Source organism: Syzygium oleosum, unplaced genomic scaffold (genome assembly GCF_021117445.2).
Source record: "Syzygium oleosum isolate NSW1041296 unplaced genomic scaffold, Sole_v2.1 Sole_v2.02, whole genome shotgun sequence".
Taxonomy (NCBI): Eukaryota; Viridiplantae; Streptophyta; class Magnoliopsida; order Myrtales; family Myrtaceae; genus Syzygium; species Syzygium oleosum.
The window spans coordinates 20,259,292-20,284,737 of NW_026607486.1; the positions used below are offsets into that span (position 1 = coordinate 20,259,292).

Here is a 25,446-nt window from a genome sequence, read left to right on the forward strand (position 1 = left end):
ATGTAGTTCATGAACTGAATTGAACATGTATCAAAAGTTCATCAGAGATCATATTGAATAAATTAACAATTTAGAAACCACATTGCACATTGGGATAAAGTTTAGTGATCACATTGAACAAATAAAAAGTTCAGGGACCACATCGCACATTGGGCCAAAGTTCAAGAAATCATTATCCCTATTTCCTTTGCTTTGCTCAAACATTCAGCATGTGAAGGCAAAGTTTTTAGATGGCATGCATTGAAAGATCATTGAGCTTGTCTGAAACCACCAGTAGGAAGGTGCGTGCGCTTGTCCTGAATAAGTCACGCATGAGGGCTTCTTCTAGATGGGTTGTTCGTTGCCAGAGCTTTTCAAATGCTAAAATTGAATTGAATCCAATCCCGTTTACTGGGCAAACCCCAGCGTTGCAGCAGCAATAGTTGATCCTGCAGCATTTTATCCGGGTGTAGACGAGACTTGGTTTCCTGGTCTGCTTTCAGATTGAGATATCTTTGTCCCCCAGGTCTTCCTCCATCGGGCAACATGTGCTCAAATCCATATGCGTGTGGAATGTATTGTGGAAGTGGCTGCAGAATGAAATTGGCAAAGTCGAGCCAAGCTGAAGCAACAAGACCGAGAGATGGCTAAGGAGGTGGGTATACTCGGATTTTATCCGCAGACCTGGACCAGGATTATGATGACTGGACTGGCTGACTTTGGAAGTCCCCATCCAATGAGAAGAACCCGGTATGTGTAAGTACGGTTTATTTAGCGGAACATGAATGATTCCGATTGCATTTTTCTAAATATGACCGCTTGGATCGTTTGAAGTAATTAATTAGTCAATAGAAAATATTTTCATTATCGACTACAATTTATGTTTAACTATTTTCGTGGACGATGAAAGTATTTTCCGTTCATTCATTTTTTCAAGTGATATAAACAATCGTTTTTAGAAAAATATTTTTCAAAATCATATATTTTTCACTAAACAAATGTGAGCCTTAATGTTTCCTTTTCTCTGTTCTTTTTTTTCCCCCTTTTATTTTGAGGTGTTTGACGTCATTCCATGGTCGATTAGACTTTTGCCAAGTGTAATAATCCCCACATCTGATCACTCTAGGTGATTACAGACTAGGAAGCACGGACACTCTTCAGGAGCCTCTGTGTCATGTCGGACACTGACACTCGTTCGACACTCTTTTTATTACTATTTATTTATTTGTGGATTTGAATCAAATTAATTTGATTGAAATATTCATAAAAATGATAATTTATCATATATATAAATATACACGTAATATATAACGTGTCGAAATTTTCATTTTTTGAGAAATGACGTGTCGGCGAGTCTTATCGTGTCGTGTTGTGTGTCGGTGCTACTTAGATTACAGATATGAAGTTATGTGTAACGGACTTAAAGAATCATTACTAATTAATCAAACTCGAGACCTCTCACTTTTGCAGCACGAGTCATATGACAACGCCCGATCAGGGCGCCGTTCCCTGACGGGTTATGACTCGCACGCAATGCCGATGGAAGTTCACCAATTCAAAAGGAAGCTTCTGTATTAGTTTCCATAAGTCTACTGATATCGTTATCATCGTTCATCCCTCCCCCCAAAATCTTCTCTTCATAAACGGCGGGCGGGTCAACGCACTACAGACATTCAAAGCTCGCCCCGGCATTAGAAAAATCGCCTCGGTCAACATCGCATACGCATCATGCGATCTTTGACCCAAAAAAAATAAAACATCGCGTCATGCGATCGATCTCGTCCGACAGCGTGCATGGGCCGCACGTAATCTTGCCGTCGTATTCTGCCACATCACAAGAACAAGAGTTTGTGGAACAAAACAGTTCGTTTGACCACACTTCTTATCCCGCGAGATTACGATTTACGACCAGACGAACTTCCTCCCGACGTTTTCTTTTACTTAATCTCTTTTTATGACGAGAAAGCTCGGCTAGTAAATCGCCTGGCTCGTGAGTAATCTCGATCCATGCTTGCATTGCTGCCCCCGGTATTGGTCGGAACATGCTCATGCGATAACAAGCGGGGACTATCGCTCTTCTAGAAAAGAAAAAGGAGGAATAAATATTAAGCTAATCAAAAGATTGATCTGAACAGGTCATTGCCCCCATGGTTTGCGCTAGATAACAATTGTTGAGATCATCTGTTCATATAATTTAGTCGTCTAGCCTGTAAGATATTGACTGCGTTAGCATTAATCCGTTTATATAATACTCTCCGATTTTAAGACGAACGTTAATGTTGACATTATCAAATGAAAACATGAAGAATTTCATGAGTGATATCATGCCGATGAATGTGATGATAACGTGAGGTTAACATGACATGTCGTTTTCATTCAGTCAAACCCAAAGCTAACTACAGTTGCACAGAGGAGGCTTAATGGGTCAATTACGTTAACCAAAACGGTGCGGCATGTCCTCCTTCCTTCGTGCATGTGGATTTTAATCATTAACGAAACAGCTCCTCATGTTCTACGCTCTTTACTTACGGGCCGCTCGATCGTTTCGTGCACATGCATGCCCCTCGTGCAGGCGGACGAAATCGACCACCTCGAGGATTACATCGAAAGCTTCTCTCTTCTCTCTCGAGCGGACGCGAGGGAGATTTCAGGGTGCTCCTGAAATAAGACATGTAGGTTAATGATACGACTCCGTGAGTTTCAGAAGATGTTATTGATAGCGGAAGGTGTCGTTACGGGCGTGAGATTCTCATGGTAATGCTCACACGAAGTAGCAACACTAGTCGCACCTCCCTCCTCACCTCTTTTTTTTTTCCAAAGTGATGTATAAGTATGCGATAGGCCGTGGATTTTTGAACGATGACATCTACTGATGGATTTCATATGATAATAGTGATTCGCTTGTTGAAATCGAAGGCAACTAAAGACGACACCAACCCATTTATGCTCTATTATAATAAAAAGAAGAGATATGTATACTAGAAGTCCTAAAACTTATCGCGAAAGTGCAATTAAGTCCTAAAATTTTCAAAAAGTGCAATCAAGTCATAAAACTTGTCAAATTGGTTCAATCAAGTCCTTCCGTTAACACTGTCAATTTGTCTGACAGAAAATGCTAACGTGACATTTTTAAATTAATTTCTCTCTCTTACATGGCATTTTTGTTATTTTCTTCTTTAAATCTTATTTAAATTGATTAAAAATTTAAATTATTTTAAAAAAAGAAAAGAAAAGAGAATAGTAGGGCCTTGCTGCTGGCCACCGCCACCCATCACAGGAGGGGCCGGTGGAAGTGGCCGGCCCTCGCCAGCCCCAAGCAAAGGCCGGATGTCGCCTAGATCTAGGTGCCCTCAACCCTAGATCTGGGCAAGCCTCACCAGCCCGAGGTGAGGCCTCGCCCAGGGTGGGCGATGGTCGCCTGCCCTAGGTGAGGACCGGCATCGCCCAGATCTGGATGCCCTCACCCAGGGTCGGTTCCTCTGGCAATGGGCGATGGCGCCCCACTGGCAAGGCTTAGTCTCTTTTTTTATTTCAGTTTTGTTTTTTTAAATAAAATTTTAGCCTTTTTTAGTTTAATTTATATAAGATTTGAATATGAAAATAATAAAAAGATGTCACGTAGGAGAGAGAAATTAATTTTAAAATGCCACGTTAATATTTTTTGTTAGACAAATTGAAAGTGTTAACGAAAAAACTTGATTGAACCAATTCAACAAGTTTTAGAATTTGATTACACATTTTGAAAATTGTAGGCTCTAATTGCACATTTCGGGACATGTTTTAGGATTTTTAGTGCACATACCTTTAGAAAGAATATAGATAGTTCAATACGTGAAAGAAAGACAAGGATGTGGAGATCTTAGAGATTGTGATCGACATGTATACTTATCGTACGAATTAAGGCTAGACAGAAATTTCCGAACAAACGGCTTTGTCTTGAGAAAGCCGCCCGAATGTTCTGAACGACGAGGAAACGCAATGACTTTTGACTTCGTTTACAAGCAAAATTTACTTCTGTTAACATCGCGCCAAAGTAAATTGTATGACGTGAAATAATGGGATGTTCAGAAAGGGAAATCTTTTTTCACCTTAATGTTTCCACTAAGTCACGTGGCAAAATCCATTTTAGATTGACCGCGATAACAAATTTTAACACTAACCGGTATGTCGATCGATATCTGAACATCGCATCATATGTCCTTGTTTTGGTCAGGACCGCTCCCCTTCGATTTTCCGATAAAATATGATGAGCAAATGATGTGTTGGTAAAACGCAAGCCCTTTTCAGATGTAACTCCAAGCTGTCTCTGAGATGATTAAATTGACTCTGAACTTGAAGGCTCACCGGTCCATATTAAAGTAGTCCACGAATGGGTTGCTGCATTAATTTCATCCGACTATTACTTGATCCACATGCCATGGTTGTTTGAAAATGAGGAATTTTTTTGTTTCTAGGGAGAAGAACGTGTTTAATGGGTCAGAAGTTTGGAACATGTGCACATGATGCGGTTCTTAGGTCTTTCCCTTTGAATAAGTCATTAAGAGGACCCAAGAACAACAAAAGGAAACCCCACGAATCTGCCCTTCTCGGGTCGACCTCCGACGGTTCAAGGCAATTTCTACTTAGTTATTGCTTCTCAAAATTTGGGAAAATTTAAAAAAGGGGCCCGAAGTGGAGTCATTTTTTCAAATAAAGACCCGAAGTAGACATTGTTTCAAATAAGGACCTGAATTACCCTCATTTTTTCAAATAAGGGCCCGAAATGAATCTTGTCTCAAATAAGAGCCTGAGGTGGCTATATCAGTCTCAAATAAAGACCTGACCTCACCGTCTAAAGGGTATTTTCGTCTTTTTACTTTTTTTTTTCTTTTTCTGTTTTTTTCTTTCCCTTTTACTTTTCCGTTTTTTTTTTCTCTCTCTTCCCTCCGCCAGCCTCAGGCAGAGGCCACCCTCGCCTGGGTAGACGAGGGTTGACCTCGCCGGCCTTAGGCGGTGGCCGCCCTCGCCTAGGCAGGCGAGGGTTGACCTCGCTGGCGTCAGTCGAGGGCTGCCCTTGTCGAATTTGGCAGGGGTCGCCCTTGCTCGCCCAGCCCAGGCAAGGGTCGCCCTCGTCTGCCTAGCCTAGGTGAGGTGACCCTCGCCCGACGCGGCTTGGGCAGCCCTCGCCCAATGCCGGTGAGGGCGGCCCTCGCCTGAGGCCGTTGCTAACCAGGCGCAGTGACCGTTGGGGAAGAAGAAAAAGGGAAAAGAAAAAAAGAAAAAGGAAAAGAAAAAGAAAGTAAAAAAAAATCAAAAAAATATACTTATAATTTTTTTTTACTACAATACCCTTTCTCCGACGACGGAATAGTCACCGGCCGGTCAAAGGTCCTTATTTGAGATGATTGGCCACTTCAGGCCTTTATATAAGAAAATGACTCCACTTCGAGCCTTTTTTTGGAATTTTCTCTCAAAATTTTAAACACAAGAGAACAAATAACTTTTTCTCAAAAACTATGATTGAATCGTCGGGAATTATACATGCCCGCGCATGTATATTTCAAAAAGCTTCAACCTTCTTCCGCATCACAAACTTTAAAAGCAGAGTTGCTTCAAAAGTAAGCCAGGCTTGCAAACGTCGACATACGGAAAACGAAAGCTCAGGTCGCGGCCCGATCAACACTCAAATTACTCTAATCCACTTGTTGAAGTGGGATTTGCGCAATTTGTTGGCATGAGTCCAGCAAGCCAGTCAGTCTACTCTCGTGCTAGAGCAACAGCTATTTCAGTTCAAGCGGAATCAGGTCAAGAAAAGAAAGGCTTTAAATCCGTCCCAGCAGATAGAGCTAGAGGAAGTAAGTCAGCATGTCATTTGAAGTGAAAGCCGTAGGTTCCCCGAGCTATCACGATAAGTAAGGTAATGATCCGACTCGCAGACCTAATATCCACAAGTGGCAAGACAATTAACCAGCATTCGTATCTAGTAAAGCATCCCTTGCTCTGCTCCTCTCTCCACAAAACCGCAAAATGGGTGGGTTCAGCATGGTTTCGATTTGACCACAGCCGTGCCAAGGCACCTACCCTTCGAGGCCAATGTCGAGACCCTACCATGATCATGCCTATAGGACAATAAGGCGACGAAACCTGAAATTCATTAACTTTTCTTTCTATCACAATAACCTGTTGTCCCACGCCACCGCTTACCTACCTTTGATCACATATTTAAGGCACGACCTAAAACTTGTACCCAACTCGGAGAGATTCCATCAAAACAAAGCAAGAGAATAGCACTACCAGGTATTCTAGTTTCAGGAGAGGCAGTAACAGTTTGAAAGACAACAAAATCACTCGCTCGCTGGATATTGGTCAAACAAGAAGAAATTAAGAGTTGGACAGAAGCAAAAATTACACTATGAGAGGATATAGAACTGCAAAATTGCATGGTAAGTGCCGCCTACGCCTTGATAGCATATTTCCTCACGGGGAAGTACATTTCTCTCTTCTTCTCCCGTTCCGTCTTCAAAGACGCCTGGTTGGAAAAAAATAAATTAAAAGTTGAAGATATGCTCTAAATAAAAACATAGAAACATCACAAATGAAAGAGAAACTAGCAAATCGTCATAGAACGCGAGCATGAGAAGCTAGCAAATCATTGAAGACATGCTGGGTAATCTAAGCTAGAGGACAGTGGAAAAAAAAGGAAAAGAAATAAAATAGAAAGAAAAGTGAATGGAAACTGTCATTTACTTCTCCTGTTTGAGTGTGCATAGAAGGGAAATGATGTGGATGGAAATAAAGTGATTGAATAACATAGACTATATGCTATTCGCAACTAATTTTAGCCAATGGAATGATGTGATTACTTCTTCTCTTTTTTCTTTTCCTTCCACTCCCTTTCTCTTCTTTTCTCTTATTGCATCCCTCCCAACTTACAATACCCAACATATGTGAGTTACCATTTCACGAGTCACGTCAACTCCTTCCACTTCCTCAATCCAAACACAACGAAGATACCATCAATCCCATCTGGACAAATTCGCTCACTCGGCATTTTGCAAACCAATTCCGAAGTGTTTCTAATTAAAGTAGAAAGTAGAAACAGTGCATAACCTGGTGCTTGGTAAGCCTTCTTCGGATGGCTCTGGTCTTTTTTGGACGCAGATCGAGCGGCAAGTACTTCTTATTCTTGTAGACCTCCCTCAATACAGCCTTCTGCTTCTGCGAGATCACAGTCAACACCTGTGCAATCGACAGCCTCACCACCTTTCTGCACCATGAAACGCAAAAGTCATATGAAGCCACAAGGACAGAGCAAGAACCCTAGATAACCCCCGATCAAACAAAAGCTTCCAAGACACTCGAGGCACACATCATTCAACTAAATGAGAGAATTACTCCCTCTATAGAAACACAATCAAAAGGACAAACACCTATCTCCTTATATTGATATCAGATACATCCTATCTCCTAATAACATCATCCACCTAAGAGACACATCCAAACAGGGTACCTCGCAAACCACATTGTAACTCAGAAACAAACAATGTCCAGTGAACCATTCACAATAAAATGCTGCCGAGAGCGCTAATTCATCTCCAGAACAGTTTTCAAATTCAATCAAGTAACCCTCAGCTCACAAATCAAAGCTCTAAAGCAAATTTAGACCATCCATAGATACAATGTCCTAAAACCGCCTACTCATTGCGGAACCAAAGAAACCCACCAATAATTCAAACTACTGATCGTTTCACCGGGACAATCACACTCTTGAACAGAGCCATACAACACACGATCGCACATACGTAGACCCATGGACTTACATCTTGGAGAGCTTGTTCGGCGCGCCTCCCGTGACCTTGGCGACGCGGAGGAGGGCGAGCTCGGCCTTGAGCTCCTTCAGCTGGATCAGCAGATCCGCCTTCGACTTCTGTCGCAGCTCGTGAACCTTGATCCTCGCTTCACATTGAAAGAAGAATGAAAGAAAGATCAGCAAGAGCTAGCAAATCAGAGCGGGTTTCTCTCCCTCGAAGTGACGGAACCGAGCATGAGGGACGATCGTTACCCATTGCTATTGCTTCGCCTGAGCTTCAATGGCGGCCGGCCTCTCTGCGACGGTGAGCGAAAATGGGTGGGGAGGGTGATGGAGTCGCTAGGGTTTGCCAATATATACGGCGATGACCTGTATTGGTTGGTTGGGCCTCAGGAACGCAATCGAAGCCGCCATAGCATTTTGGGCTAAGTAAAGCCCATCGGGCCTGATAAATTACATCTTATTGGGCTTAAGACCCGTTTCTTTTTATTATTATTATTATTATTATTCTTTTTCCCCTTAACTTTGCCCCAATGTGCAATGTGATCTCTGAACTTTTAATTTATTCAGTATGGTTCTTAAGCCGTAACCCAATGTGCAATGTGGTCCCTCAACTTTCAATTTGTTTAATGTGGTCCATGGACTTTTAAAACACGTTCAGTTTAGTCCCTGAACTTTGTAAAAATGTTCAATGTTGTCCCCGAACTTAAATTTATGAAAGGACAACATTGAATATTTTCATCTAGTTCATGGACTAAGTTGAACATCTACCAAAATTTTATGGACCACATTGAACAAATTAAAAGCTCAGGAACCACATTGCACATCGAGCTAAAGTTTAGACCACATTGAACAAATTGAAAGTTCAGTGACCACATTGCACATTGACCCAAAGTTCAGGGACTATTTATGTCATTATCCATTTTTCTTTTTGCCTTACATTTGCCAATGTTAGAAAAAGATGATGGCTAAAAAAACACATTATATAGAATAATGGTTTTTGGATGTACCCAAAACTTGGTGGATGGCCATATGAATAATTATCTTGGAAAAATTGAGAATCAGGGGTAAAAAAATTACCAGAAAATTAATCTAATCAGAATTATGTAAGGTAGCTTAGAAGAATTAATTCGTATAAACGAGGGGTATTTAATGTAGCACTTGCTAGATTACATAGATGCAACTCCAAGTTGGACACGCAATATATGCACTGGAGTATCTATGGTCATGTTAGTAATCACTAGTTAGAATGAAATCCCGAATAATGTAATTTATCGATAGATATCCTTACATTAAATAAGCGGATCCGATCGTACAAATCAAGAAGTGATGTGCGATGCACGATGAATCCAACAAGCAGGGGACACGGTCCATAGGATTTGCTCGTTATAATTGGTTGAATTGTCACATTGATAATCAAACTAAACCTACCAACTCTAAGTGCATCATGAATTACCCCTTTTATTATAATTGGAATCACATTCATCATTGAAAAAAATAATAATAAATGGGGCCAAGATATGATTTAGGAAAGAATGGAATTAATCACGTGATTGGGCTTAGCTACCTACTATGTTTGCCTCCCGTGGGTTCTCTCCCTCACCATTATTGCTTTGTATATGTTGAGAAATCGAAAGCTCAACCAATCACGGCCAGTTTTATAACCAGGCAAAGCACCCACACTTACAATTACCCATCTTGCACATCACGGCATGGATTTCGCCGAATCTCGCAAGATCAAAAGTCGTCATTGAAAACGATGCTTCGTAGAGTATTTTGGTAAAGAAAGCGACGATTTCTAGGGTTTTTCTCTTTACGGTTAAACGGAAAGAAGTGATCACAGCTAGTAGGGGAGGCAATGTTGGTGCAAATGGAGCATTGTGAGAGATAAAGGGTAGTTGATCCTGATCAATGTTGGCATTAATTAGTAGAAAATGTTGCAATGAGAACTGAGAAGCCCCTTAAGTCTCTTAAAAAGCTCTAAACTTATTGCATTTGTGCTAATTCAACTCTATAACTTTTAATTTGACCAATCGAGTCTTAAACATTTTGATAATTTGTCAATTCAGTCTATTCGACCAATTTGGACCGAAAATCACTGACGTGGACACTAGTCATCTTACATGGCACGACCAACACTAACGTGTATAATTTTAATTTTTTTTGAATTTTAATTTTATTTTATATCTTTTCTTTTCTTTTCTTTTTCCTTCTTCCTCTACTGGTCGTGTGGGCCTCGGCAATGGCAAGTGAGGGTTGCTCTCGCTGGATCTAGCGGGGGCCGACCATGCCAGAGGTTGGTGAAGTCAAGTTTTGCCCGAAACTAGCAAGGCCAACCCTTGCTGGCGACCGGTGGAGGAAGAAAGGAAAAAGAAAAGCAAAGAATAAAAGAAAAAATTCAATTTTTTTTTAGAAATTACAAAAAATGTCAACGTCAGCGTTAGTCGTGCCACGTAGGATGGCCGGTATCCACGTTAACGATTTCCGGTCAAAATTAGCCAGAATGACTATATTGGCAAATCGTCAAAATGTTTAGAACTAAATCGGCTAAACTGAAAGGTTTATGACTGAATTAGCACAAGTGCAATAGATTTAAGACTTTTTTGGTAATTTTCTTCCCCTTAAAATCAATTAGCTAGATTAAAGTTATATTTTTAATTAGAAAATTACAACCGGTTAGAGCCTACTATATATAACCTTTCCGTGATTGGCAATGGATTGCAAATCCTCTTATCGCACTCACCGCGTTTTTATTTACCAAAGTATCATATTCTGTCGGAGTTTGGTGGTGATATGCCAACTTTCACTAGAAGTGCAAAGAGAAATTACGAAGCCATGGAAAGAGTAGTAATTGAATTGGGAATTCAACGAAGGAATTATCAGCCGCTATTTTCACAAGATATATACATAGCCCCGTAGAATCCCCCCGGCTGATCGATCCTCTCATTCTCTCCCTACTTGTTTCTTTTATAAAAGAAAAAAATTTCACTTTATTTTGCTTTCCCCCCCTAATTTTTGGCCCTTTTTCGTTTTGTTAATTTTTGCCTTTTTACCACGTGGGGCTTACTTAGTGCCACATCAGGTCACGTGGTCTTGAAATATATATGAAAAGCCACGTCAATATTTCAGTCAAATTGAATGGGAGTTAAGGAAAGCACTCGAGTGATCAATAATTTTAGTTTTTGGAAAGTATCATGATCATCCAATAATAATGGTTTCCATTTTTTCAAATGAACGATTTGAAGAACTATTGATTCTAACAATTGATTGCAGAGTTGATCTCTAAGATTTTCATAAATACTGTTTGTCGAAAAGAAACCCGCAATTATTTTTTTTAATTCCCGAGACTTCTTTCCTTTGGTTCTATGTAAAAATTGAGTTACGCGAATTGTCCAACTTGACTAAAAGAAAATGCTGATGTGACTTCTTTTAATATTTTTTCTCTCCTACGTGGTAATGACGTGCCTAAAACATGAAACATAAAACTAAAACTATATCGTTTTGGTCCAAATCTAAGCTTTAATACAAATTTTATTTAAATTAAATTTAAAAATAAGCTGAATTTAAAAAAACAAAAAAAAGGTTTGAGAACCAGGGGGTGAGGGTCATCAGGCCCCGACCAATGGCTAATGACCCTTGCTGACCGCAGGTGAGGGTTGCGGCCCTTGCCCGGGTCTAGCCGAGGGCCGCCACTAGTGGAGGTTGGCCACCAATGGCAACCCTCGGTGAGGGCTGGCGACCCCCGTTGGCCATCCCCCATCCTCGCTGGCCCTTGCCAGCAATGGTGCGGTGGCGGCGGTGACGGCCGTGCAAGCCCTCACCACCTGGTTCTCAACCCTTCATTTTTTATATTAAAAATATGATTTTGACTAAAACGGCGCCGTTTTAGCCATTTCATTACCACGTGGAAAAGAGAAAATATTTTTAAAAAAATCACGTTAGCATTTTCGTCAGCCAAGTTGGACGGAGTTAACGGAAGACTCGATTATATCGATTTAATAAGTTTTTGAACTTGATTATATATTTTACAAGTTTTAAGATTTAATTTCATTATCGTGATAAGGTTCAGGACTTCCAGTGCACTTATCTTTATATTTTACAGATTCTTCGTAGTTGTTAGACACGCGAATCGATACTCGTGATACCAAGTTCCTTTTCCTAATATTTTGTCAAGCGTGTCACTGTTAATCACGCAATTTGTTGACTGCCCAATGAGAAGAATTTTCAAACCGTTGACGGACCACTCATTATGAATCTCTCTTTTTTAATTATCCTTGTCCTTTTTGGCCGTCAAGAATGGGGGAGTTGGAAGATTGCAAGCGATGATCTCATGAAAAGCAATTTAAATGATATAAATCTATTCTACAGTTGACTCGTTCCTTAGGTAGCGGTCCTAATTTACCACATAAAATCCGAAAGAAACTCAATAAAAGAAAAAATCCGAACGATTAATTATTCTGCTCACGCTACTTTATACTAAGAACCGACACGTATAAGCTGACAAACCCTAGAACGTGACATGATACTCATCAGCAAGCAAACGAAGCTTCAATAAAGACGTGATGGCAAATAAAAGGAAATAGGATCTCATCGGGACCATTCAAGCACGGCAGATTACTCAAAATGATTTGGAGACTTTAATGATATTTAACCTTTACGCTAGAGCTGACCCTTTGAACTGTTCCTTCACGAAATTAAACATCTATTTTGGCCTCATTCCAAAATTTTCTGGGCGTCTATGAAAGGGACAAATGGCAAATCGTAACGATTTAAGTTTTTTCGCACTGCTTCAACAAAATAAGCAGCTGAAAAATAAGAAGTTATGCTCATTCTCATCTCCTTTCGTCATCTAACAGGCGTATTGATGTGCGATAATTACGACTTTAAAGAGATAGATATCCCCCAATGGATTAACCATCTCTATTAAGGTAATTTTTTGTAATTTTATCGGGAAATGAATGGACATTTTTCTTGGATAATTATCGGGGAAGGAATGAATGAGGGCCAGAATGATCATGTGGAGGTGGTTGCTTGAAGGAATAGGGTGAGTCCAAAATTTGGGTGAGTCCGAAATTTTTCTATGTATGGACAAAACATTGAACCGAGATAAAAAGGAAGGTCGCACCACAAAACCTTTGATCCAAAAAGCAGGTAATTTAAGTATTCTTAATTAGCATGAAGGTTTTGATAAAAAAAAAAAAAAATTAGCATGAAGGCAGTGATGAAGTTTCCAACTACAGACAAAACGAAGGGGACAGATACCCATATTCAGTGTCATATTTCTTCAACTTATTCTCCTCCTTATGTTGCAGAGAGTCCATGCAAAAAGTAGCGGTCTTATCTCCTTCCACAGCCTCTCACTTGTGATACACATAATCACAGATAATCTCTCCTTATTTTTCTGTGTTCGCCAAGACATCATCTTCAGATTTTATTGATTCTCTTGCTTTTCTGGGGTTCACTTCACATATCATCTTCAGATTTTGGTTGCATGGTGTGTTTCTTTCTGACCATCCCTTTTTCCTCTCTCTGATAACCCTTTTCTTTTCACTTTTCCTTTTTTTTTTTTTTGACACGGTGCTTGATTTCCATCTGCAGGAGCCTGAAGCTGAAAACATCAACTATGAGGAGGTTTCTCTCACTCTCTACATTTAAAAGATATGAAAATCTTGTATTTTTTGCTTTATTATTGAACTGTTTTTTTCTTTCGTGGTTAATATTGCAGGATTACATAACGAATTCCAGAGGGCTGAAGCTGTTCACATGCAGTTGGCTTCCTCGGGACCGAGAGCCGAAAGCTCTGATCTTTATTTGCCATGGATATGGCATGGAATGCAGCATCACCATGAGGAGTCAGTGCCATTGCTTCTTTCTGAAGATCCTATACGATTTTCTTAAAAAACCCTCGTTGAGCTACTTGTACATACGGTTGATATGTCTTCATCATTTTTCGTATTTTAATTGGTTTGATCAGGCACCGCGGTCCGGTTGGTGAACGTGGGTTACGCTGTTTACGGGATCGATTACGAAGGCCATGGGAAATCGGATGGATTGATGGCCTTCATCGACAACTTCGACGATCTCGTGGATGACTGCTCAACTCATTTTACCAGCATCTCTGGTAATCAAACCTCAATACTTTTGTTCCCTCTCTGGCCGATACGAAATTAATGGCCAAATAATCACGCACCTTCCAGACTCCAACTCTTGCCCCTGCTCATGCTATTTTCCCCTTTTTAATTTACATTTTTGTGACCTTTTGTTGGTGTTCATTCGCAGAAAGAAAAGAGAATAAGGAGAAGATGAGGTACCTGATGGGAGAGTCCATGGGAGGAGCAGTTGCCCTTCTTTTGCACAGAAAGAAACCAGAATTTTGGGATGGAGCTGTCCTGGTTGCTCCCATGTGTAAGGTGAGCATGCACACACGTCTTTGCCTTATTCGCTTTCACATACGTTGAATTTGACATATAACCTGATCTCACATCGCTTGTTTCCGAAACTTATTAGAATATCAATACATCTATGTATCCTCTCCTTCATACAATTTGGTCGGAATGATAAATCATTTACATCATATGTTTTTTTTTTCCATTTTTCCTGTATTTCTTTTGAGACGAAAGAAACTTCTTTGTTGGTATTGAGCCAGTTCAGAGTTTCATGTCGCCCTCAGTGGGTTGGTTTAGTAAGTATAAAGATTGTCATTTCATTTAGCTTCAGATCAAGTGTTTATTCTATTCTTGCAACTTCGGAGAGAGGAAAGACCCACGAAGAATATTCATCTGATTGGAAGTCCATAAAGTGAGACCATAGTGCTGTTAGTGTTAGGTATTCATGCACCAACCAGCTAAAGTCAGCTCTGAGTAATGTGTTCAATGACTCAGAACCAACGCGCGTCATGCGCATTTCGTTAATGGATTTGAGTAGTGCAATTCATAAATGAAAGTTTGAGTGGTTATTTATTTATTTTTTTAGGCAGTGAGTAGTTTTGAATTTAACAGTAGCGGGTACTTTTCTGTTTTTGGAAGGTTTTACAATTCTAGACTTTGAAAAAAAAAATCGATAAGAAGGAAATTAAAGGGGAGACTAAACGGAAACATTTCCTTCGTAGACAATGCAAGGGTAAATTTGAAATGCTAAAAGTGAGATAAAAAGCACTCGCGGCTTTATTATTAAATTAGTGTCGGGGTGCGCGCATGGTGAGTTTCTATGAGAAGAGCAATGCTACTTCTATCTACGAGGAAGTGGATGAAATGAGAAGTTATAAGAAAAGTGCCGATTATATTTTTGTTTATTTTTTCCTTCTATTATTTAATATAGGAATAATTTGGGAATAGATCCATCTTCTTTCTTTGTCGGTGGAGGCAGTATTGAAAATAAAAAATTGCTTAAATATGAAGAATAGAACGCACCAACTTCGGAGTTTGGAGATTAATTAGGATGCATTTGTTTCACTGAAAAGTTCATAATAAAGGAAAATATTTTTCATGCAAATCATTTTCAAGGAAAATAATTGGATTTATTTGTTTAGTAGTTTAAGGAAAGTGATTTCCTTCTTGTCAAAGGAGAAGTCATTTTCCCTTAATCTAAACTTATTGTTTTCAGTCCATGGAAAACTTTCTAAACACTAAAAAGTCGAAAAATAATTTTTCGAAAATATTTTTCATTCAAACAAATGACCGTTAGCTATTATATTTTGATTCCTGAACTGGGTCTCAAAGGGCCAAGACATATTCTCCTAAGAACAGTTCATTTGTTCATATTATCACGTCAATATCGGGAGAAATTAAATCAATTCATCATTTGAATCTATATCTTAACATAAGCTGTTCGGATACTCACTCATCAATTCATGTCTTCCTACTTAATACATGGAATCAAGGTAAAGGTACTTGCACAGATGTGTGTGCATAAGTGTTTTTAAGAACTTGTGCTGTTTTTGATCTGCAATTTCTGTTTCAGATCGCCGACGATGCAAAGCCACCGCCACTCGTGATCAATATACTAACTAAACTGACCAATGTCATCCCAACCTGGAAGATTATTCCGACCCCAAGCATCATCGATCTCGCTTTCAAAGTCCCTGAAGTAAGACAACAGGTACATTCCTATCACAAGCATTTATGACTGTACACTCACCATGAAGTAATCATCGATGATCAATTTGTCAATGTTGATTCTGGCTACTTTTGACATTGAACTAGTTAGCACGATCTACTCTCATTTTATGATTGTGCAACTTCTGTGAGAAGTGAAGATCAGTCAGCAGACCACCGAACATGAATTAGATGACAGATATTTATAAATGGTGACCGACTGTGCAACTTTTGGCAACAGGTGAGAGCAAACAAGTATTGCTACAAAGGACGGCCTCGGCTGAAAACGGGCTTCGAATGTCTGAGGATCAGCTTGGAATTGGAGAAGAGGCTTAACGAGGTTCCGCAGCATAGTTCCCTCCTGTCTGTCAATATATTTTCTCTTTCCTCTCAACAAATCAATCGGCCGCTGTCAAGCACAAAAAACGTGTTTAAACAATCTTTTGATTCCAATGCTACACGGTGTTTGTTGTCCTGCTCACTGAAAACATCTCATTTTCACTTGATAGGTCTCGTTGCCATTCATAGTTCTCCATGGGGAAGAAGACAAAGTGACGGATAAATCCGTGAGCAAGCAACTCTATGACTCGGCTTTTAGCTCGGACAAGACATTCAAATTGTATCCAGGCATGTGGCATGGTTTGCTGTACGGAGAGCCACTGGAGAATATTGAAATCGTCTTCAACGACATCTTAGGATGGTTGGATAAGAGAACTTCACTAGGGAATTCGAGGCTGGAGAGAGAACTGAAAGAAGAGAATGACCCGCAACCAAAGGATACATAGAACTCAGAGAGGCTGAGCGGTATAAAAATTAGATAGCGCAGAGTCATGGTGATAATTTGCTTGCGAAATGCAACTTTAAGAGGGTTCTCATTGGGGGAGTGATGAAGTTCGCTTGCCTTTCTTAAAGGCAATCAACTTAGGACTGGTGTGCTTCATCAGGGAAGAGGACACGTCGCCGAAGAAGCGAGCTAGACAGCTCATAATAATGCAGCTGCAGCTGCAGATTATTCATGCCATCGAGAGCGATCTAATGCGAATTTCTGAACTAGTGCACCGCCTGCCATGATAGATTCTTGCTGGATATTATCTAATATTTTTTCCAACAACTCCATGTCAAAGAAATCATTCTTTGTGATTGTCCACAAGTCATGCCTGAACTAAGAGTTTCGTTTTCTCCAGAATAATATCATCTTTTCTGTAACCATTAGCCTGTTTCTAAGCATCGAAACTTGCATCCCTACCGTTTTTCATGTACACGTGTTGGCGATTCTCAGTTGATCTCGGATGCTTTGGAAGTAGAAATACACATACTACGACCTAGGTGACCGTGAGGAATTCGAAACATGAAAGATGCAATAACGCCTGCCTTGAGTTCCAAAGAAATCAATGGCCAAAAAGGGTTTTCATAGGAAAGCAGATAGCGCACTAATAGTGGCTTGACATATATCAGCAATTCGCCTGAATTCGACAATTTGCAACTAGAATCGACCCTCAAGATTTCTCTAAGCTGTTAAAATTCCCCGAAAATTTGCATCATCTTCACGTTTCAATGAGAACAAAAGAAGGCCACCAACTGCCATCTCAAAGACTTAACAACTCCAACACAACCAAACCAAAACCCAACATCTGCTTCCCCCCTTATAAGAAGTAGCAGACACAGATTAAAATCCCAGTGATTCTCCCTCAATGGGCAATGCCAAGAACACCGTCACCCTAACATTGACACTCCTGGTCATCATCATCTTTACCGTCATAGACCAGTCATCATCGGCCCGAACCCTGGGCAAACCCGCCCCAAATCACCACCAAAGCCATCACACTGTCACATTCCTCATGAGAAATGTCCTGAGCAACATTTCTACCTCGAGACCGGCCACAGGTAAGGTCCCCAACAACCAACTCCCCTTCCCAAAGCCACTAGGCCTTTTCCCTCCCAGCAAGGGCATTCCATTAACCCAGCCTAACAACCCTCCAGACCCAGTGGTCGCCGGCTCGTCCACTGGAACACTCAACCTGGCTGGCACGGGCTTGTCATTTCCGGCCATCGCCACCCTTCAAGAATTGGAACTCAGCAGCGTAACAGAGATTAATGAGTACTTATTTGAAGGGTTGGTTTCCAGTTCCCGGGTGATCGGAAAAGCGCAAGGAGTGCATGTTGCCAGCTCGGAGGACGGAACCAGCCACATGATGGCAATGACTGCATATTTCGCGGGCAATGAGTTGAAGGATGGACTGAGGTTCTTTGGGGTTCATCGAACAGATGTCTTGGAGTCTCATATCGCGGTCATTGGGGGTACTGGATTGTATAATGGTGCAAATGGCTATGCTAGTGTCAAGTTCATTGATGGTGGATATAACATTAGCGGGGAAGATACAAGAGAAAGCATGTACCTTCTGTTCACAGTTTACCTTAGCTAGTGAAACATTGTTAACACTAAGATATATATGTATTCAAATTCTATTCTCTCACCTGGAAGAACAATTTTTACCCACTCCCCTATAATCTATTAGGGTTGGACCTTGCAAGAGATTTTTCTTATTCAAGTCTTAAGATGTTGGGCTGTTGTTTCACGATCTACATTCAAGTCTATGAGTTCGTCAACCATCAAAGTTATCTCTTAAAAGCCTGATGTCTTCCATTCCATCTCTCTATTCTCTTTACCGAATGTCTCTGTGATCGGAGACAATGATCATTCAAACTGCGCAAAGTGAGATTAAGATCAGGAAACAGAATCAATGGCAGTGATTTGAAATGTCAGAGCAGTAGGCTATAGCACTTCTGGCCAATGAAATGGATAATCACACTCCTGAAGCTGAATTATACAAAGAAAGAGGTGAAAAGGAAGACAAATGTGAAACCGCATGCTGCAATTATACATGTATTAGTTGAAAAAAACAATGAACATATTCTCAGCATTACTTCTGCATCTTGATATGTTGGACCAGTGCCTTAAGAACACCTACAAGCTGACATATTATATGATTCGAAAGTGGCAAACCAGATATACGGTTGGACCTTTTGCTGAGCTGGTTTTAACATGTTTTTGTCGATCATTGTCCAAGTTCTAAGGACTCGGTACAGTTTAAATGGAGATTTGAAGGATCCAACATTAAGAAGATAATAATGCAGCAGTCATTAACAATGCTAAAGCGAACTGATGAAATTTTGCCACATGACATTCACATTGTTAGGACTAATCCTCTCCAAAGACGTTCAACTTGAACAGGCGAGTTTGCTTCATGCAGAACTAAAAATCAAAATTTAATCTTAACAATTCACAACTGTCTGCCAAATGTACCTTTTCCATCAAAAACTGCTGCCGGTAGACCAAAAAAATGTGGTTCGTGAAGTATAGAGTTGTTTTGATAACATAAATATGAAGTTTGAGAGATTGAAATTGAATCAGCTAAGATCATCACTTGTTTGAGTGTAACAGGACATCCCATTTCTTAATTTGAGGCTAGATGATTGAGCTTGCGAGCTGAATTTCAGGACCAAATACTTGATGAAAAACATTGAATAAGAAGGCGAATTTTCAGTATATTAAAATCAAGAGAAGACCTACTCCAAGATTAAGCATGGTTTATTAGGTTTTGTATGAGCTTTAGGTCATCAAGACCAACCTCACCAATCTCCATTCGAACAAGTGAGGAATCAACTACTCCAACTCAACAGCTCCACTTTTTCACTAAGAGACTTAACTCATCAAAGCTATAAATACACTTCCACTTGCAACACACTAGTCCAACAGGTCACCAGAGGACAAGCCCATTCCACAATTCACAAGTCACCTCCCACAATGGCCAAAGTTTCACTTCTCACCCCTCACACACTCATTTGCCTTTTGCTCCTAGCCATTGCCATCGGATGCGTCAGCTCAGCCAGGATCCTTGATGAGGCGGGCCTGCCAATCCAAATTGCTGATGCTTCGACACAATCTGGCCCAACTGGTACATTGCCAAGTGGCCAACTCCTGGATGCCACTGTTGCAGACCCACCACTACCTGACGCCTCCGATGCCACAGTGGCGCCAGTGGCGGCATCCACCAATGATGAAGCTGAGGACCCGCCAATCCCAGACACGCCTGTCACTGCTGTGGTGCCAACAGCAGGCCCTGTCCCGACCCTGCCTGGTGGCCCAGCCCCGATCACAACTGCCGCGGCTAGTGCAGTAGTGGCGAAGCCTGGCACAGCACAGCCCCAATTGTCCTTCTTCATGCATGACATCATAGGAGGATCGCACCCGTCAGCCAGGGTAGTGACGGGTGTCATTGCCAACTCCGAGATAAGCGCCGTCCCCTTCTCCAAGCCCAATAACAATATCTTCCCAATGAACGGAGGCGTCCCTATCGTCAATGGTGTCGGCAACATCAATGGCATTGGCAACCTCAATGGCATAATCAACAACAACAACCTCCCGTTCCTCACTGGCCTAAGCAGTGCGCAGGCGAGCACCGTGATACAGAACGCAGGTAATAACGACCATGTTGCAGGCGGCAACAACCAGCCCTTCGTCACGGCAGGGCAGCTCCCAGCGGGGGCCACACTCCAGCAGCTCATGTTTGGCTCGATCACCGTGTTCGATGACGAGCTGACCGAGGGGCACGAGCTGGGGTCTGCTGTGATCGGCAAGGCGCAGGGCTTTTATTTGGCCAACTTGTTGGATGGCACGAGCCAGACGATCGCTGTGACCGTGATGCTGCACAGTAGTGCTAGTGGCGATCACGAGATCGAGGACACTATCAGCTTCTTCGCGGTGCATCGGACGGCTTCGCCCGAATCTCAGGTTGCAATCGTTGGCGGGACGGGGAAGTACGAGCACGCCAAGGGCTACACCACCGTTGAGACGTTTCATCAGGAAAATCAACATATCACCGATGGCGTGGATACAATTCTTCAGTTTAGTGTGTATCTGTCTGAGTAAATGTGTCACATACAATATGTGATGAATTTGATCAAGGAGTTGGGCCGAGTGTACGAGTCTTTGAGGGTCCCATTCTCTGCAGATTTCAGTTAAATGCCCGTAGAAGCATTTAAATCTGAAGGATGATGACTTCGATGTTATGTGAATCTCTTCCTTGTTGTGACGGATTCGAGAATCTATGTGATGGGCTGATTTCACTGATGTAATGTAATAGTGGGAGTGAATTCTCCCTTATCCGCACCTCAATTCGTGATAACAATTGCAAATAAAAGATCATGTTATCATCAGTGTGTGCTGTATACTGTACACAACGAAGAGGATGATGTGTCGACTTGATGATTTCGATTTACAAGAGCCGGTCCGGACGTCTTCTTCTAAATTATTCACGATTGCGGAAACAGAGCAAAACGGAAGCTTCCAGCTCCACCATCATCATTTGATGCTAAGTCTGTAAATATTCTTGACCTCTCTTGCTCACTCTTGAACTAAATTGACAAGCAGTTTCTCAACTCAGCTCTGCCATGGATGGATCCTTTTCTCTGTCTCTCTCTCCCTCCCCTTCCACCGCATTGCTCATTTCGAAGTATAGAGAAGTCGAGTCTGACCGACTCTTTTTTGTTTTTTTTTTTTCAAGTCTTTAACTCCAGCTGAAATTGCCTTACCTTAGATGATATTTCCACCACAGCAGAATCAAAGAATTCCTTTTTCCCAAGATAATGTTGAAGGACCCACAACTTTTCTCCGTGATCTTGAGCCTAAAGCAGAGAGCCTTTTCCCAGTGGAAGGTGGGACCATCAGGATATGCTTGTCGATGGAACTTTTGGGATGATGCTGAGGCATTCTCAGGACTTGCAAATCATATACAAAGAGCTTCTCCACTAGAAATCATGTGGGCTTCAAAATTTGAATGCGTTTCAGGGTCATCAAAACCGATCCACACTATGCGCTGCGCTTTCTGCAAGGCGATAAGACAACACTCGGAACATTCCTCTATTCAATTTCATTGAAGAAGGGACTGATCCAAGGGTCAGAGCCTTTGTATATATGCCCTCCTCCAGCACAGAGTCTTCCCAATTCAAAGCCCATCTAGCACCAGTCACCTCAATAACCCGTGTCCGGCTCAACACCCGCGTTCGACAATGTTCCGACCGAGGGGGCCTGAGCCGGGGTCCAATTTGCTCGGGAGAGCACGATGCTTTTTACTTGGCCGGCTCGGTGGACGGTACAGCCCAACAATATCAGTGACCGCGACATTGTGATAATGTCTCGGTCTCGTTTTCCGGACCACTTTTCGAGCATCTCGATCAGTTCACCTCCCGAGATTATATAGTTCCACGCGGCACTTCCATTGTTTTTGGATAGCAGGACTATACTGGCAACATCAACGCTAAACATTTTGGCGGGCTACACGAATTTGCTTTGATTGTTTAATTGGACTAGAACATCTCATCTTGGCCCATAACATATACAGATGTACTATTATAGAAAAAGAAAAGCAACTCATATTTTTAAGCGATCGTAATTTCTTTTTTTTTCCCCCTAACTTATCCTCGATTGGTTATTTAATTAGAATTTATCAACGGAAAAAAATTTAACCTTTTTTTTTTATCTCACGCGTAGTATGATAAATTCGAATCTTATCTATCTTACAATCTTACGAATTGTACACGTACGCGTGAAAAAAGAAAATCGTTTCAAGAAAATTCAGTAATTAAGAGTCGAACAATAGAATCTCCGCGTGTCTTCAAACTTTTTTCTCCTTATCTTGGGGTTCAATGCAATTTGTGTTTTTGACTCTCTCTCTTTTTTTGGGAGTTGTTGAGGAGAGAATGATTGAAAATTCCCCAATCTCACCTTCAATATGTTTATGCCACCAATGTTTCTCCATTGACCGTTAGCCAGTAGGCCAACACGAAACCCTTCTACGTATGAATGGCCAGTAGAGCCAAAAGAAAAAGGGCCTAATAGGCTAATACCCAAAAAAAATCGCAAACTTTAGCTTTTGTCCCATTTCTACCTTTTATCTCATAAAAAACCTCCAACTTTAGGTCATGTCCCAATTCTACCCTAAACTTTTTTTTGTTTTATAAAAAACCCTCAACTTTAGGTCCAGTCCCAATTTTACCCTAAACTTTTTTTTTGTCTCTTAAAAAACCCTCAACTTTAGGTAAAGTACCAATTTTACCCTAAATTTTTTTTATCTCATAAAAAAATCTCAACTTTAGGTCAAGTTTCAATTTCACTCTAATTTTTTTGTTTCATAAAGATCTCCATTAACCCTCCGTCAAAATCTCCTTCAGGATTTTGCGCTTATCGATCTCAAATGCTTAGGAATGTTCCATCTCTCGCGATCGGAGAGTGCTTGGGACACTTAAACAGCTCTTGCTTGAGAGATTTCTATCGGGGGAAGAACAGCATTGGTGCCAAAACTTGTGTACGGAGGCCACTTTGGTGCCAAAACTTTTAATCGGATCACTTAAGTGCTAAAAGTTGTGAAAAACGATCACTTAAGTGCCACTTCGCCGGAAATCCGACGTGGCATTTTTTTATTAATTTCTCAAGCTGATGTGGCTCGCCGGAGGCCGATGTGGCTCGCCGGAGGCTAATGTGGCATTTCTTTTCTTTTTGGGAAAAAACCACCAAAAACCCCAAACTTTGCCATCTGTGACACATTTACCCCGAACTTTTTTTTGTGACACCAAAAACCCCGAACTTTGCTTTTTGTGACACATTTACCCCAATGTATTTACTCCATGGGCATTTTCGTCTTTTTTACTTTTTCTTTTTTTTTTTTTTCTTTTTTTTTCCTTTCCGGCGAGGGGGGCCCTCGCCGGCGTCGAGCGAGGGGGCCCTCGCCGGCGTCGAGCGAGGGCGGCCCTCGCCGGCGTCGAGCGAGGGGGCCCTCGCTCGCCCAGCGAGAGCGACCCTCGCCGGCGTCGGGCGAGGTCCGCCCTCGCGGGCGAGCGAGGCGGCCCTCGCCCGATCTGGCGAGGTCGACCCTCGACGGCGTCGAGCGAGGGCGGCCCTCGCCGGATCCGGCGAGGGCCCCCCTCGCCGGAAAGGAAAAAAAAAAAAAAAAAAAAGAAAAAGCAAAAAAGACGAAAATGCCCATGGAGTAAATACATTGGGGTAAATGTGTCACAAAAAGCAAAGTTCGGGGTTTTTGGTGTCACAAAAAAAAAGTTCGGGGTAAATGTGTCACAGATGGCAAAGTTTGGGGTTTTTGGTGGTTTTTTCCCTTTCTTTTTTTTTTCCTTTCTTTTCTTTTTTTTTTCCTTTTCTTTCTTTTTTCCTTTCTTTTCTTTTTTTTTCTTTTCTTTCTTCTTATTTCCGATGGCCGGCCTCGCCGGGCCTCGCCTTCCTCCGGGCGAGGCCGCCGTGGCCTCGGCGAGGGCCGGCCTCGCCGGATCGGCGAGGCGAGCCCTCGCCGGGCTCACCACGCCCGGGCGACCTCGACCCTCGCCCCGGGTAGGGCGAGCCCCGCGAGGGCTCGCCTCGCCCGGATCCGGCGAGGCCGGCCCTCGCCGAGGCCACGGCGGCCTCGCCGGCCTCGCCCGAAGGAAGGCGATGCCCGGCGAGGCCAGCCATGGCCGGTGGCCGGTGGCCGGACGCCGGCCATCGGAAATAAGAAGAAAGAAAAGAAAAAAAAAAAAGAAAAGAAAGAAGAAAATCAGAAAAAAAAATATTTAAAAAATTGAATTATACACATAGAAATGCCACGTGTCATTAAAATTTAAATATAAAAGCCAGGTATTAAATTTGATCGGAATTTCTCGCCGTTGGCACTTAAGTGATCATTTTTTCTCCGATTTGGCACTTAAGTGATCGCCGGCGTAAACTTTTGACACTAAGTGATCCAAATGAAAGTTTTGGCACCAAAGTGGCCTCCGTACACAAGTTTTGGCACCAATGCTGTTCTTCCCCCGATTTCTATCTCTTGGTTGTCAACGAGAAATTTTGGGCGAAGGGTTAATAGAGTCAGATTTGTGACTTAAGTAAAATTTTGTGATTTTTCATGAGACTGTAAAAATTTTACAGTAAAATTGAGACTGGACGGTAAAATTGGGACAAGACCAAAAGTTTGAGGTTTTTCATGGAGCGAAAAAAAGCTTAGGGTAAAATTGGGACAAGACCTAAAGTTGAGGGTTTTTTATGAGATAAAAAAAATTTAGAGTAGAATTGGGACATGACCTAAAGTTGGAGGTTTTTTATGAGACAAAAGGTAGAAATTGGACAAAAGCTAAAACTTGAGGTCTTTTTGGGTATTAGGCCAAAGAAAGAGGGAGGAATAACATGATAAGGACATAAAACAAAGATGTTGGTGTAAAAATAAAACATACAAGTCTTTATATCCTTCGGCATAAGATGGACATTTGATGCGGGAACATGTGTGGCGGAACTTCAAGAAATGTGGAGAAAAAGGAATGATGCTATTGGAAAAGTTGACAAGCACTCCCTGTGGACCCCCTATGGTCTTTTTCAAAGCATCGTGACTTCTTGTTGGTCCCGTTTTGAGACCACGCAACATGGCATTTATGTGCAAAAGAGCTGGATTTTTTTTTTAATTTTGTGATCAATGGACCGTTTTTTTTAGGAATATTGGACATTACATAATGTGCTCATTTGAGTGCTATAACTTTGTTCCGCTCTCTCAA

At 41.6% G+C, this 25,446-nt stretch overlaps 4 protein-coding genes across 4 annotated transcripts; 3 read left to right on the forward strand and 1 right to left on the reverse strand.

Moving 5' to 3' along the window:
- Nucleotides 1–6,219: 6,219 nt before the first annotated feature.
- LOC115673332 (60S ribosomal protein L35-like) lies at nt 6,220–8,125 on the reverse strand. The gene is made up of 4 exons (XM_030595474.2): nt 8,021–8,125; nt 7,779–7,914; nt 7,069–7,225; nt 6,220–6,487 (listed from the first exon to the last, which is right to left on the reverse strand). Exons 1-4 carry the CDS (start codon nt 8,022–8,024, stop codon nt 6,413–6,415), a joined length of 372 nt encoding a protein of 123 aa, XP_030451334.1. The 5' UTR covers nt 8,025–8,125; the 3' UTR covers nt 6,220–6,412.
- Nucleotides 8,126–13,018: 4,893 nt separating this feature from the next.
- Nucleotides 13,019–17,070, forward strand: LOC115673151 (caffeoylshikimate esterase-like). The gene is made up of 8 exons (XM_030595235.2): nt 13,019–13,262; nt 13,367–13,399; nt 13,494–13,620; nt 13,743–13,889; nt 14,048–14,178; nt 15,728–15,865; nt 16,103–16,201; nt 16,371–17,070. The coding sequence occupies exons 1-8, from the start codon at nt 13,260–13,262 to the stop codon at nt 16,644–16,646; spliced, it is 954 nt and encodes a 317-aa protein (XP_030451095.1). The 5' UTR covers nt 13,019–13,259; the 3' UTR covers nt 16,647–17,070.
- A 482-nt stretch (nt 17,071–17,552) lies between these two features.
- LOC115673150 (dirigent protein 25-like) lies at nt 17,553–18,284 on the forward strand. The gene has a single exon (XM_030595234.1). It carries the CDS (start codon nt 17,553–17,555, stop codon nt 18,282–18,284), a length of 732 nt encoding a protein of 243 aa, XP_030451094.1.
- A 1,371-nt stretch (nt 18,285–19,655) lies between these two features.
- Nucleotides 19,656–21,075, forward strand: LOC115673153 (dirigent protein 9). The gene has a single exon (XM_030595239.2). The coding sequence runs from the start codon at nt 19,667–19,669 to the stop codon at nt 20,789–20,791; it is 1,125 nt and encodes a 374-aa protein (XP_030451099.1). The 5' UTR covers nt 19,656–19,666; the 3' UTR covers nt 20,792–21,075.
- Nucleotides 21,076–25,446: the final 4,371 nt, after the last annotated feature.

Excerpts from the sequence above, each read along its gene's own strand:
- LOC115673332 (XM_030595474.2), bottom strand. Across the intron at positions 7,226-7,778 it reads CCGAACAAGCTCTCCAAGAT|AAAGGTGGTGAGGCTGTCGA; the intron begins GTAAGTCCATGG and ends TTCATGGTGCAG. Across the intron at positions 6,488-7,068 it reads GAAGGCTTACCAAGCACCAG|GCGTCTTTGAAGACGGAACG; the intron begins GTTATGCACTGT and ends TTTTCCAACCAG.
- LOC115673151 (XM_030595235.2), top strand. Across the intron at positions 13,400-13,493 it reads AAAACATCAACTATGAGGAG|GATTACATAACGAATTCCAG; the intron begins GTTTCTCTCACT and ends TTAATATTGCAG. Across the intron at positions 13,890-14,047 it reads TCATTTTACCAGCATCTCTG|AAAGAAAAGAGAATAAGGAG; the intron begins GTAATCAAACCT and ends GTTCATTCGCAG.
- LOC115673153 (XM_030595239.2), top strand. The coding sequence starts at position 19,667 with ATGGCCAAAGTTTCACTTCTCACCCCTCACACACTCATTTGCCTTTTG.
- LOC115673150 (XM_030595234.1), top strand. The coding sequence starts at position 17,553 with ATGGGCAATGCCAAGAACACCGTCACCCTAACATTGACACTCCTGGTC.